At 37.1% G+C, this 15704-nt stretch overlaps 1 protein-coding gene across 1 annotated transcript in view; it reads right to left on the bottom strand.

Moving 5' to 3' along the window:
• prom1a (prominin 1a) overlaps nucleotides 1-15704 on the bottom strand; it is a 68087-nt gene that overhangs the window by 35369 nt on the left and 17014 nt on the right. The window contains exons 2-4 of the mRNA XM_015011039.2: nucleotides 7327-7385; nucleotides 6769-6795; nucleotides 1558-1763 (exon numbers count right to left, since the gene is read on the bottom strand). Coding sequence (XP_014866525.2) covers nucleotides 1558-1763; nucleotides 6769-6795; nucleotides 7327-7385 — 292 coding nt within the window. The remainder of the gene's footprint in view (nucleotides 1-1557; nucleotides 1764-6768; nucleotides 6796-7326; nucleotides 7386-15704) is intronic.

Below are 15704 nucleotides of genomic sequence, written 5' to 3'. Positions count from 1 at the left end.
GGCTGCTGGGTTATTGCTGTGGAATTTCTTATAACATGAAGACAGAAAGTCAAAGAACATCAAATTAAGTACACTCCTGGATCCCTTCACTTGAGCACAAGCAGCAAACAGAACTCTCTCAAAGCCGCTAAGCTAAAGATTTTATGCTGCTACCGAGACTGCAAAGCAAATCAAAAGAAAAAAAGAAAAGAGGAAGATCCATGAAGCTATTTGCAAGAGATAAATGTTTGCAAACCTGGATTTTTGAGTGTTTCAAGTCAGATCTGCTCAGAAAATGTGTCTCCTAAGCAACCAGGTTTCACTATGCACTGATGGAGAGTGCCCACTTTTTATATGAGCAGAAAAATAATGAGTCGGAATGTTAATGAAGTGATCTCACTTGTAGTGATGCGGTCTGATATGTTTGCAAATACATTTCTACTCAAAAAAAATGTCTAAATTGTGCTAAAAATTATTTTATTACTTATTGAAAATTCAGAAACCCATCGATTGTGGAACGTTCCAACGGATGCTGTCCATGCTGAGTTTCACAAGTAGAATTCAAATAAAAATGATTAAAAGATTATAAAAATATTAGCTGTATTGAATGAGGCTCACTGAGAAACTCGACCGTTGCTCTGAGGGTGAGACAATAAGTTACTACTGCTGAAAACAACAAAGAAGACGACAGGAAGTGGTGGCAGGAGGATGGTTTGGTTTGGGGGGGGTTTTCAGACAATGTGCGGCTAAAGCTCTCACAGCATCGGAAAGTTCATAAAAGGTTGTGTGTCATTCAAATGTATTGAGTCCATAGCTTTGATGTAAAATCACAGACTACAATTCGCACAAAACACTGTAAAAATACCCATTCCAAGTATAAGGGGCTCGTCGCTCCAATGCCTGAATAAGTCGCCAACCTAATTATCAGTATATCACATGCAACTGTTTATATCCATGGTTGCCATGATTTTTAGTAACTTATTTTGTGAACAAGCTTATTCAAGTGTGATTTTAATTTAATTTCTTATTTAACAGAAACACTGCAATTTCAAAATTGAGTTTTTTCAACATTAAAAATGTCAGAGCATAAGATGAAGGGATCTGCTGTGGGTATAAAGCATAAAGCAAAATCTCAACAGAAAAGCAAAAGATAAAATTGTAAGACACGTGAATGAATTTGACATTTTAAGGCATCCTGTGGTTTTATCTGGGATTATAAATGTGTATTGACATGATAGAGCGCTCTGGAAGAATCCCCTGCAGGACGATGAGACCCAAGCTTAGACTGAACACAAGGATGAAGGGTGCTGCCACACAGAATCTACAGTAAGACTTTACTATATTTAGCAAACAACATGGGGGGATGGTGGAGGCTCATGACTGAGTGTTTGACCAGAGGAGGAGTGTGTATGTAGTATCTGTGCATAAACATAATTACGAGTACAAAGCTGCTGAAGAGGGTGGGGGTGTTGCATGTAATCAAGAGTGCATGCGTATGCATGCATTCAAATATTGCTTTAAAAATAACATGCATTCTTATGATCATATTTCTGTAATTTCTGCATCTGCCACACTCACGTGATGACCAGCGAGGTGGAGAAGAGTAACGTTCCCAGCAGGCCGCGCCGGCAGTCCGCGTTCTTCCTCTGGCGTTGGTGCATCTCACCGCCGCAGTTGTCGCAGCAGCGGCACATGCAGAAGAAGAGCCCCACAACCGGCATGAGGATGGCGAAGAGCAGGCCCACCGCCGCACATATGAGGAAGCCTATCTCATAGTAGATGGCCTGGGGTCAGTGGAAGAAGAATGAGAGGAAAAAGTATGAGAATTATCATAAAAGAAACAAGGAGGAAATAAAATAACGTATTGGGAGAGTTTGGAAGGGAGGAACCGAAGAAAGGAGAGATTAATGAAGGCAGGACAGAGGAGAAGGAAGGACACACAAGGAGGCCAAGGATAAAGAGAGCAACAAATCTAAAAATATCTGGAAGACCCCAGGGCTGTAAAAACTCCTGTCCATCGGACATGTACATAAACAAAGAACACGATGCATCACATGGAGATATTCCAAGTTAATTTGATTCTTATTTTTAAATTATCTCTTGCTAACATGCTAAAATGGGACAACCAACCTCAGACTCTATGATAACAGATTCAATATTTCAGAAAATCTGAAATATTGTCAAAAAAAAAAAAAAAAGAAAAATCAATAAGCCCTAATTAATCAGCCAGAGATTGCATTTGGATCATTTTCCTCTGTATTGGTTCTGATTGGTGGTCAGTAGGACAAGTACATGAAAATAAGATTTTTTCTTCATGTGCCTTAAATACATCAGAGTTAAGAAGTTACATCATCAACCAACAGCGAGTACAAAGGGTTTTTTATTTAATAATATAAATGCATTGTACAAAGATAATTACTTTATTTTCTGTCATATTCAAAACAGTGATCTAAGAATCTGAAGCACACATTTTCCTCTTTTTGGTGCTATTGTCCTTTGATGAATTATAGTCCTTAAGAAAAACAGAACTGGCAACTCATGCATCAGAGAAACCTGGAAATCAGCATTAACTAGAAAAGTGTATCTCCACTAGAAAACCCCCTGGGAGTCTGCATATTTCAAACAATACAGACCAGAAAAATAGCAGCGTAACAGTCGAAGGAATCTGACCTGTCTGAGTTAGCCTGCAGTGTTGTTTTCCCAGAGTAAGGCTGCATTTCTGATGAAAATCTGACTCAAGAGGTTCTAAGGCAGGAAAACATTGTGAAGCAGATCTTTGGACTGAGCCTGAATTACAAAAACAGGTTTTATTTTTCTTAAAATATAACAAATGCACCCAGAACTGAGATGATTACCTGTTTCACTGAGATTCAACTGAGAAAGGTTGAATTGAATAATAATATTATTATACACAGTAGAAGTCAAGAGGCCATGAAAAACCTGCAATTATTGTCTACGAGTGAAAATTTCTATATTTTTTGTTCATGAATGAAATTTTATGAATTTGTTCAAAACATTAAACATGCAGCTCTGAGGCTGAGATAGAAACTTAAATATAAAAACCTGCTTGTTTTCAATTAGAATGAGCATTTTATCAAATCTATAGCTGATTTGAACAAAAAGTATTCGCCTGAAGATACTAGACACTTATTAAGCAGTTATAAAAGTTTATCTCCTGCGTCACAGAACGGGATTATTTCTACGATGTCTCTAAAATATAGAAATCAAGTTTAGCCTTGATTTCTATAATTCCTTACTGAAAACATTTGTATGAAAGTTTTTGTTATTATTATTATTAATGCCAAGCAGGAGTGATACATACATCAATCCTAAAGAGGCGATTCTAAGGTGTGTTAACCTTAATAAAAACATAAAAATATAAGATACATTCCTCACCGTGATTTGTCTCACTGAGGAATGGAGCAAAGAGCAACGAATCAACAGCTTCATTACCCTCCTGACTCAGCTCCTTATTTTACAACAATCAACCCAGATGCTTCCTGTATTGCTGCTATTAACAATAGTTTGGCTGGTTAAAGTTATCTAATATACCCAGTTTATATAGTCAGTTTTATTGTCTAACCTCATTACTGGATTACTTCAGATTCTAGGACAGTGGGATCTTTAATTTTTACTTTTTACCTCATGTTTTCTAATTCTGAACAAGAGCAAAACTGGGTCGAAACTGAGAACATTTGGTTCACATTCTTCAGCAGGAGACATCTCCAAACCTCAACAAGAAGCATGAGACAAGATCAACAGCTGCCTCCAGAAGTGACCCAGAAACCAAAATAATATGCAAAAAGTTCTTATTGTCTGTGATGGGGCAGTGAATGTGCTGCATCGCTTCTGCAGTGCAAAGAGAACGAATGAAAGCTGCTTCACAAATGACAGTGTCTGAAATAACCAAGAGAATACTCTCATTAATCACAGATGTTAAAGTTTAATCAAAATGAATGCTATGACAGAAAATGAATTATTTTGAAATAACTTTTTAATCTACATTTTAAAACCAGAAAACAGCATATTCCTAGTATTAATCTTATTACACAGTAGGGGAAGAACAATGTATTATAATCTATATGTGTAGGACTCTGTCCTGTCTTTATGTGGTCACCTAGGAAACAGACATATCTCTCTACACAAAGCCTTGGTAATCCCAGGATCCATCTGAATGCCATAAATATTCAGGTTGACTAAACTGCTGCTGCTGAAATGTCCTGTGTATCTTCTGCCTCGTTTTATCTGAATTTCCACAGGAGTCGGTCCTATTAAACCTGCATTCATCAAAGGATTTGGAATTTGACAAAACCTTAAAGGCTGTTAGTAATCCCTCCCAGCAATGTAACTTTAGTATCATGGTTTTTGCCTGTCTTGTATGAAAAGATCAGAGTATGACTCTCAGTGGTCCCGAATGGCTGAACAGGTCTTCCTCTCTGATCTGCACTAATCTGAAATAGCTTCTGAACTTGGCTCAGAAATATTCTTCTGTTCTTCAGGACATATTTGTGCAAAAGAGAATCCACTTTGAAAGTAAGAGCTTTTTAAAAGCATGCATTAAAAAGCAACTGCTGGTATTAAAAGTCTGATTGTGTTTTGTTTTTTTATCTGATCTGAAGTTATAACAGTGTGGAGGATTGCAGCATCAAATCTTACAAAAAAGAAACTGGACAGACTGATGTTGGTAGGAAGAGAAGGAGAAAAAGGCAGGAGGCGTAAGCAAGTTTAAATGTATGTGAGTCATTTAAAAGCCCCAACGTCAACCTGCTGTTGGGGACATCGTAGAAATTTAAATGTCCGCACTGTCATTATGCTTCTGGCCACTGCTTGTTATTGGGTGAATCCTCACAAAAAAGGTCAGCCATGTTTTTCTTTCCACCAAATCTCTTAGAGTGCCTGCAGCTTAGACTATTTCTGGACTCCAGTTTGGTCTTGGCAAGTGCCCAAAAGAAAAAGACGCCCTTCTAATAAGAACAAAGGGGATGATGAGGTGGCGACATGTCGTACTGATGAAGATGATGTAAGTTTGATTAACTCTAGTGCTGGCAGCAAACATTAGACCTGCTAATAACCTGCCTAATGTGACTCTAAATGTAATAACTTTAAGTCATTACTTGAGATATTCCAGTCCGCTAACGGGGAAAACGTTTATTTTAGTGTTAGGTAAATTGTATTATTATCAAATGTTGTTATGCTTTTATAATATTCTTGCTTTAGGTACTCTTATTTGTTTAATCATATCTTTTTGGAATGTTGCTGTATTGTTAAATTACTCTGATTCCTTTCTCAGAAGGCCTCTCTGAAGAAGAGCAGTGACAACAGCTTTCTGCAGTAATCATTCAGTGGAACGTCCTGCCTTTGACCTGTTATTCAGCTGTAAAACCATCTGTGAAGACGTACAACTTGCTCTGTTGTACGTCTGGGTCAGGAACTGGATAATCTAGTGCAAGATAGATTTTGTTGTTAGTTAGTGATGATCTTTGGCACTGTAACTATGTGATGAAGTGTTTTTTCCCCTCCCTTTAGAGTTACAGCGCTCTCTGTGATCAGGGATCCTAAAGACAATAAAAAGAGAGAAGCAGGAAAATGTGCTTTCAGAGCGGTAGGAGATTTGTAACTGAAAGCACATCTCTGTCTGTTCTCCTCGCGAGTATTCAGAATCTAACTTTCTCTTGTCTTTCCTGTGTTATTTAATCTGTGTTAATAGGTGTCAACTCTGGCATTTAGCATCTTTTGTTTCTATGTCAGCTTGGTTTGTTGTTATGGGCAAAAGCACCGGATCAATGGACCAAAGTCAGGGATCAAATACATCGATTTACTGCACTCTACTTGTGACTCAAAGTCATTTACTTGTCTTTTATAATCAAAATGTTACCTTAATTTAACTTCCATGGAGGTGAAAGGTAAAGGGAGTGGATTTGAATGATCTCAGTTCATCTCACATATAAATCAGTCAGAACTCAGTAAAGAACTTCATACAATGAGTCCAGGGAGGCTGATCAGACTTTTTATTTTACTTTCATCTTACCTTCTTATTTTTTGGTTTTATTTTATTGCCTACATTTGTCTGCCAATTTGCTGCTGGTAAACTTGAATGTCACCATTGAGGGACAATAATATTCCATTTTCAGGCAAATTTGTATTTGTGCAGAAATCAACAAGTCTTTGTTGATTTAATTTGAAAGAAAATGCTTCAGTTAGTTTTTCTAATCCAATAAAATATAAACTTATTATGAGGCCTTTTGCACATGTTGACCATGAGTGGCTTGTACTGTAAATGTGCTCAAACTGCTGATGTTAAAATACTGGATTATTTTACATGACACTTATTACAACAAAATACCAACAATGCGTAACTAAAAGGGAGCAAAAGGTCAGGGTTAGGGTTAGTACTGTACTGTCAGTACTGTCAACATGCAACCAATTCAAAACTGAAAGCAACAATCAGGTAAAAAGAAAAAACAAATCAAAAATCTGAATTGCCATGTTATGATTAAGCACTGTTGTTCTTTCTGTGATCTAAAAAGCATTTCTCCTTCTGAGAATATGCTTTTAAAAGAGAAGGATATGACAAACTGAAGGATGTGGTTGGAGGAAAATGGGATGGCAGCATGAAAGTCACAGGGCTACACAACTAATCTGGTGTAATTTATCAAATAATGGTTTGGAATGGAGTTCTGAACAAGTTAAGATACCTTTCTCAGCTGTAATTGTGCCACCCTGGTGACTTACAGAAGCATAGTTAGACTGAATATGGGTTGGACTGTAAGTCCAGAGTGTGGACTTTACCTGCAGTGTCAGCACTATGTTCTCTGGCTGGGGGAAGCCAGACGAGATGAAGACGACATGCAGAAGACACGGCAATGCAGCGTCAGAAAAAGAGCAAAGCCACAAAACACAAATATGAGATGAAAACGACCAATAGGAAATGAAATCAAAGCAGGCATGCAAAAACACTGCTGCATATTGTAACAAAACACATAGACAGTGAAAAAGGCTTTTTAGTTCATTTAAATTTTATTCTTTTCCAGGGTCAAAATTATTTTATATACAGAAAATTTGCGCCCAAATAGAGGTGTTTGCCAGAAAGAGGTTGTGTTGCCTATAAGCTAATAAAAGGTTGTGCATTGGAGTATTACCATCATTAATCAATAGTAAACCCTGAGAACAGTCCTTATCTGTCCTGCTTCAATATGGCAACATGGCTCGTTTTACACCGTAACTGAATGTTGGATCACAGAGTATCCCAGAGAAATATATATATTTTTTGTATTTGTTTACAGTTTTCATAAAATATGTAACATCCAGATGAAGACATGGTTATTTCTCTCTCTTTCACTCACTCACCTTTTGGTATTCTGTTTGAATGGCTCCAAACTTGTCCTTTGCCAGCTTCACAATAAGATCTGTGGGCACAGAGGACAAGAAAAACAATCTTATTTTCCAGAAAATAACAGGAATAATGATTCACTCTCTTGTCTAACAATTTGTCTAAAAACTCATCCATAACTTAACTATATTCAGTTTAAACAGGTATGCCTCCATGGTTTTCTTATTTTCTATAATTTCTTGTGAGTTCCTTTCATCATTTAGTCTCTTTTCTGTACATTAATCCAGTAGCACAAGGACAGCTTGGTGTGGAGTTAAAGTCTGGAACCAAAAAACATCAACGTAAATTTTGAATTTACCCTAGTGACCTGTTTGGGTCTACATTTTCTCATCTCATCAGTCTTGAACCAGTCTGCAGATCCTGAAGTAATCATGATGTCATATTTAACTATACAATGATTTAATTGTTATTGCCCAGGCTAATATATAAAAATAAAAAAGTGATGTGTGTCTCTATCATAAGACATTTGATAAGACATTGAGGGAGATCATGAAAAGGCAAAGTTTTTAATGAACTTCTGGGATGATGGTATGTTGCATACTTTATTTTGCATAAAAGTAAAAATATAAACTTTTGCATAATCTCTCTGCTTTGTTTTATAATTTTTTTACTCTAAATAAAACACAAAAATAAAGACGACTTAACCAGACTGCTATTAGCCAAGTCAAGTGACTTTCTATCTTTCACTCAGTGTCATTTGGGAAATACATTTGCTCCTGTGTCAAGTAGTTGTGATTCCCAAACTTTTAGTGGCAAAAAATTGGAGCCCCACCCTGTGCATGAACGAAGAAAATGTTGATGACTGCCATCTGTATGTTGTGAGCAGAAAATAGACCAAATGCATCTAAGAAATAAATACAAAGACGTCCATGAAGTAAATATAAACATATAAAAAAATAGATGCCCAGTGTCACTGTGGAAGATAAATAATCCCTAAGCAGTTCAAGAAAAAAGCACAAGTAAGACAAAGATTTGTTTTATAGTTGTAAGTCAATCACTATATTAAAAAGACAAAAATAAACAACAACAAAAACTATATTTTGACAAAGCTGGGATTTAGGTGGTTAAGAAAAACCCCTATAACCAATATATAATATGTCTGTGGCTGTTTTCTGTGTGTAAGAGACACAACTTTAGAAGAAAATTCAGGGATCCTAGAGGGTTGTGGGTGCAATACGCATTTATGGTTGATAAAATGTGCAACAGGTATTATATAGCTAGAGATAGTGCCTTGTTCTTGGGTGTGGAATAAAGAAAGTGGTGAGGCTGAAGACAAACAAGAAAAAAAAAGAAGACGACATTGGATCAGAACCTTCTGAGAATGTGCAGAGAAAACCAAGACAGGGAGCAAAGGCTGCAGTGAGAGAGAAACACTGAGCAACAACCAAAAGAGACATTCAACCCCACCTGTTGGCAGGAATAATACACAAAGCACAGAGAGATGAGAGATTGTGTCCTCTTTCTTGTTTACTGGTGGGGAAAATGACATGATGCAGCATGTTCTTAAAGCTGTATGCAAATCAACCCAGAAGTTTCAAAATACTTTTTTTTTTTACTTTAAATTTTACATAGCATCCAAACACAGTTGAGAGCTTTCCTCATACAGGTGTGCAGCAACAACAATTGAGTTAAGAGCCATTAAGAGGTTCAAAGAGCCTCAGGTTGCAGAGGCTGGCCTGCACAGTACAGTGACTGTCAGGAAGTTACAGTCAAAGCAACAAGAAGCAATGAATGTCCTCAGAGGTGTGAGGAGTAAGCATTTAACAGACCATTTCAGCTTTTATCTTCTCTACATTCTAAAGTGGTGGACAGGCACAGCTTCAGTTTGTTCCATCTGGTTCCTCCAAGTTATCATATTTCATCACATTTGTAAGGCTGTGGACACCCACTGATAATAACAAGCTAGATTTGCTCTTGGATCTTTGCTGCTGTGCAAACATTGGTTAAAGTAAAATAAAAAGGATAAAATCCGAACACCTCAGCTGTATTCAATTGGATTTTAGAACAAGGGAATCCACAGAAAACATCAGAAACTCCACAAATGATTCCATCACATATCAAACTCTCTGTTTCTGTTCCCTTTCATTTGTTCACCTGGAGCAGCGCTGACTGTGACTCATCACACGATGATGATAGAAAAAGCAGCACTTTCAAGAAAGATGCAAGAGATATAAAAGTTTTCCTTTATCTGCAGTGTGCTGTTTGTTTTTCCTGAAGATAAAGTACAGAACAAGCTGTTACAGAGCGCTTTTAATTGATACAACAATAACAAACCTCTGAACTGTACATATGTTTAAAGAAAAAAATATATATAAAAAGGTTCATCATTCACCCAGTTGTTATGGATGTATAAGACAAACCTTTTTTCAGTACGTTGTATCTCATTGCCTTTTTTCAAACACCTTTGAGGCAGAATTATTTGACCCAGTCCTTCCTGTGCTTGATGCTTTTACAGTTCTGTTCAGTGTGACTGTTTGTCCCTCCCAGAACAGAAGTTTTCCTGTGTCCTTACTGTAACCCAACATCTGAGCTATGTGGTGTTTGTTCTTGTTTAAATTTTCCCACCAAGATCAGAAACACAACCCCACTTTCCAGGTCAGTTTGTCCGTGTGTTCTGGATCGGCTCCTCCGCCCCAAAATGGCTGCCAGCAGTCCCTATTGTGAGTTTCTGGGCGAAGTGTCACATGATCCAGCTTTTCCGAGGACATTAGGTACAATGAGTTTCCAACCAGACCTTGGGCTTAGGGTGTGTTTTTATTCCATTCATCATGGGGAGGACACAGACTGTAACCTCTGTATGATAGCAAACAAAAGCTTGAATGGCTGAATGCTGGAAAAACTCTCTTAACAGGAAAAAATAGGGCATCAGTTTCTGAAACCCTCTGTAATTGAAAAGGTGAGATCAGATGACATTTCAGATCAAAAATAGAAGGAGAGGATCAGTAACTCTGCCTGTTGTTATTCAGATAATAACTAGTTTTCATAAATGGTGCAACAGGCACCACAGCAAAGTACAGCATATCTTGTCTTTGTTTGCTGGTCAGTCATCAGTTATTAAGCTTTTTCCAATGAAATTAAGTTCTATACATGTGAACAGACTTTAAAGAAAAATCCAGAAAATGTTGCTGGTTAAGGATTACAAAAGAATCCTGCTTAAAATACTGCAAGAACAAATGTTTTTCTTAACTAAGTGAAGGCAGCATTACTTTGTCATGACCTAATTCGTATCCAATAGCAGAAGTTAAGACAGCATATCTGACATAAGTTATCACAATGAAATCAGTGCTGCAACAAGATAAGAAACCAAAAGAAGCCATGATAAATAGCAGGGAGGAAGGAAATGTAAAAAATGAGGGAGTTAATGAATGTTAAGAACAACATCTAGGGAAAAGAGTGGAAGTGAATCCAGCCTCTGCTTCTTACGAGGAGTCTAATCCTCCTTTATGAACAAAAAGCTTAATGCTTTTTTCCACCCACATTACTCCTCTCTCCACTCTTTACACCAGTCCCTGTCCTTTAAAAACCACATTAAAGTATTTGTCAGGATGAACTGGCCTTTAAAAGCTTCAAAAACAAACCTGTCACATGAAAGATGTACACAGGCTTCAGCAGCCTGCCCTGCTGTCTGTGAACTGTATTCCTTTGGGAAAATGCATACATCAAATTGAAATGTATGAGGCACATTCATGTAAATGAACTGTTGTAGCTACTTTCAGGAGTCTGAGCTTTAAATGAACTCATGGCATAGCTCTCCAAACAGATTTAATGAAGCTTTGCAAGCAGCTCAAGATAAAGCAGAACCTGGCAAGATGAATTTTTCATCAGTTTTCACTAGAAGGGAGTCACCCACCCAGAGGAATGCAGCGGCTCCTCATCTATCTGCTCCTCACGGTTGGAAACAGCAGAGGAAAAAATTGGACAGCCAACAACAGTAGGAATGCTGAACATACTGAACTCAGTCTTGGACCAACACTTTAATCTCACCAGGCTGGGCTGTTTAATCTTGCAGCTGCAAGATGACATTTTGATTTGCAGAATAACTTTTAAATCAGCCAGAAGTCTGATCCAGGTACTTTTAAATACAAGATGAAGTCAGTTGGTTTATTGGACAGGTTTGTGTGAAGTAGAGCCAAAATAAGGTGCAAGATAAATATCTTCCCAAACCAAAACACTTAAAAAGGAACATAAAAATGATCAGCATTCACCTGCATTCTACTGCTGACTAAGGTTTTTCCTATCTGAATCTTATAATTTAGACTCCAGTAAAGATGGTATTGATGGTTGCAGTGATTAACTATTCTTAGTAAACTTACTTAAGAAAATTTTCTTCTTTTGTTTCTGCAATCGAAATGTTTCTATGAAGTTTGGCTCAGATATTATTGTTATGTTACTGTAGGTTAAACCGAATGACTGAATGTTGGTTAATCCTGTCAGGAACCTGACTGTGTGTCCGAGGATAAAGAGGCGATTAGTGTCATGGATGAAATCATCTGTTTAAGACTGTAACTTTATGTGCAGAAAAGGGCTTTGGACATGGGAATAACCGCCATTATAACCAGCGATTTATAATATTTCTCTATAACATGCTAATAGTCAGCTGAGAGGAAATATTCTTTTGACAACTAAGAAGTATTTATCTTTACAAGGTTGCTCATGTTGGGTCTGGAATCATCAGCTATCTTATGTTATAGATGACTGACCTGATTCAGAATTATGACAACAATCAAAAATAAAAATAGTCGGTTTGTATGAAATGGCAGCATGGCAGTATAAAATGGGTGTATGAACTACAGAATATTGATGATAAGACTGGGCTTCGTAATTGCTGTGGTTTAGGCACAATTAGCTTTTCAGAAAAATCGTAGAACACAAACATTGTAAAGTTAATGACCCTGACAAACAAAAGGTTTTTGTTGCTTCTGGAATATTACCGCACTAAATCATTAGTTTTGTGGTAATATTCCAGAAGCAGTTTGCAGGTTGAGGTGTGGCTTATATCTATATAACTTCCAGTAATCAGAAGGTCTACCAGATCTTACTGAATCTTTTTTTCTGTCTGATCCCCAAAAGATATCTTTTGCATTTTATTAAAGTTAGGTTGATTTTAACTGCTGACTCGTCTTTGGTCTGTCACATCGTGAATCTGGGCGAAGACGGGTTCATCTTCAACAGTCGCTTCCAAAACTTCCCCACTAAAATTTGGTTATATCCTGGCACAATTCAGGCTGAATATGTGAGATTTCTTCTTTCAGAATTAATTCAAAATGTTTGATTTCCCAGCACAGACCTGCCTTTTAAGTACAGTTCACATTTGTTTTAAAAGGAGGAGGTCACGGCCCTTTTAGGAGATTAATGCTGCCCTGATTTTTCCATTCCAGAGTCAGAGGTGAGATCATTTTTTTATGGAACACGCAATTTTGTTCATGTTTAAGCTTTTAGTTTGGTTTAAAATTAAGTTGGAGAATTTGAAATGAGCTCTTCATCTTCACTGTTTCAACCACTGTGTTAATGTACCAGCAGGCAGTCAGTTGACAAATGACCACTTTCAATGTTAAATTTTGTGATAATTGCAATAAAATTGATTTCTTTATCCTTCAGACGTGTGTGATTACATGTTTCACACACAGTTACACTGCCTGTAAAAAGGACTCAACTCCCTGGATGTTTTATCCTGTTATTGCTTTTACAAGACAATCATGTGGCTTTTTTTCACAATAAACCCTGTTAATTTCAAAATTAAAACTGATTTCTTCACAAATAATTACAATAAAAAATATGTAAAATATAAAAAGTGATTACATAAATATGAACAAAGTGAGAAAGGTAGGATGACAGATGATTGAAAGAGACAGATTTAAAGAATATAAAAATACATGTTAATGTTGTGGGAAGAGTCGATGGTTGTGTGTCTTTAGCAGGCGACAGTACAGTGATTTAATGTTGCACAGGTTTGTACAATCTGTCTAACCTTTACAAAAAAAAAGCGGGGGGGAAACACAATCAACTTGCTCCAACAGCAACCACCCGAATCAACAACGCTGTAACATTTTCAAGTTAAGCTGCAGCCGCCGTGTGTGAAAACATGCATTACTAACAGGCTTATTAAGAGATAAATTTATAAAGTAAGCCTGGCCAAGAGGGACTCTATGCTTTAGAAGTTGATTCAGCTCTGCTCTGCTTGTAAGGCGAACAGCAAAGAGCCTGGCCAGCTGGAGGCTGTCGTGATTCTTTCTCACAAAGTTATCAGAGGATGCACACAGGCACAGTGAGGAAAGAGATTTATGTCAACAATTATATTCTGCAGAAGTCGTAACATTAATGGAGACAAGGGACTTTGCTCTGCCTTTTATAGTTTCACTCTTGAGTCAAGAAAATGACAGTTTTTATTCAAAGGCTGCTACAATCAATTGTTCTAAATGAGCAACGGGGCACATGTGAGTATTTGTAAAGAGGTCGCAGACATTAATCTGTTTCTAAATGACTGTGACCTTTAGATGAAAGCAACATCAATGCCTTTTCTTCTCTATGATACATCTGTGCTTGTAGAAGACAGATTTAGAACAGCAGTTATTCCAGATTTTACTTTGGTATAAATTTGCAACAATCTGCATTTGCGACCAAAGTCCAGAAGGAAATCTGAGAGTTTGGAACCGTGTTATTTGCAGCTTGTCTACTGGACATGGCTCTATGAGAGTATGTCAGTCAGACGGCAAAATCTGGAGAGCACCGTTGAGGATCACATCATTTGGCTACAAAAATGACTAGACTTTAAGTTTTGCCTTATTTTTTTTGCTCGTGTTTTATTTCACATCTAATCATATAAAGCACTGAAAACACGCTACATAAAAACATTTGCCTTGCAGACACAAAAGCGTTGGCAGGAGAAGGGCGTAAACATGTTTTTCTACATTCATGCAAACTTATTATAAATACCAAAAAGAAACATATAAGCACAAGAAGTACATTCCAAATGCATTTACTTTTAGCAGCAACAACCTGGAGCTGATATCTGTTAATGATTGTTTTATACTCTATTTGATCAGTCATAATTAATAAACTCTCTGTCTTTTAAGACAGAACAGACTTAGTAGATTAGAATAATATTTGCCAACTGATTATAAAGGATGGTGCACCACAGCGGCAGCGACCCCAGCGACCCCAGCGACCCCAGGCACCATTGTCTTCTTGGATGGGCTGTACCAAACAAAATTTTGTTGTGCTACAATAACAATAAAAGCATTCTGATTCTGATTATTTCAAGAAAAAATATGCAAATCTTTAATCTTAATTCCACAGCCTTTCATTACCAGCTACAGGAAAATAGAAAATTTTAAATTTGAATCAGTGTTGAATATTTTTAGCAGTAGATCTGTGCAGTAGAACACAATGTACTTAAAAAATATAACTTTTTAAAAATTAGATATCTAATTTTAAACAGAGAAATTATTCTCTTGAGGTTAAGGATTTGCTATAATCTTCTAACAAGCAACCAACATCATTGTTCACTAAGTTACTTAGATACATCATGAAGAAAAACTAAGTGATGCATGTCTGAAACCCTGAAATATCTTTTCTGTCTCCTACAGAAACGTCTGTACTCCTGTGATATCACAATGAAGCATTTCTAACAGCGCTGCTTGGGGTGTCAATAGAAAAAAGGTGCTAAAAGCTTTCAAGGAGCAAGTCTTCATCCTTCCACCTGTTGCTATGCAACAAGAGGTTCACTTTTGGATAATAGCTTTAGCATTCCTCTGTTTTACCAGAAAGTTCAACACACAGGTGGTGCTGAGACAGTGAGAAAGAGAAGAATCATGGCCTAAGGATTGATATCCAGAACTTAAGGCTAGGGGTTAATATTTAATCCTTTTGGGTGATTGCAGCAAAGCCTTAACCTCAAGAGAATAATTTCACTGTTTATAAGAAGAGAACATGAGAAGTGGGCATTGAAACGCATGCTCCCTTAAGATGGCCAACGTAGCTCCAATTATTAAATACAATCTATTTTTTTCTTAAGGTACCAGAGCTCCTAACAATGTTGTGGTCTGAAAACAGAAAAAAGGTACAAATAAATATCTTGGGCCTGGATACCCCAGCAGACAGATAAAAATCAACATTTAACCTTCTTAATTCCATATTCCAGTTTTTGTGTTTTAACTGATGTAGAACATAGCTGCTTTTGTTCCAATGCCTTGAACGCCTTCGCCTTCAAGACGAAGGCGTTCCTTCGCCTTGAAGCATCAAGGCGAAGGAACGACGGTAAGCTGTGATATTTTATTCTTTTCTCTGCTGCTGTTTATTCTGCCACATAATTAAATCAGATAATATGCAACATATC

This window comes from Poecilia mexicana, unplaced genomic scaffold (assembly GCF_051168715.1).
Source record: "Poecilia mexicana isolate PSO_F unplaced genomic scaffold, ASM5116871v1 scaffold_10, whole genome shotgun sequence".
In the NCBI taxonomy this organism is placed as follows: Eukaryota; Metazoa; Chordata; class Actinopteri; order Cyprinodontiformes; family Poeciliidae; genus Poecilia; species Poecilia mexicana.
Note: the sequence above shows the minus strand (reverse complement) of the source record. Positions and strands in the feature narration are given on the sequence as shown.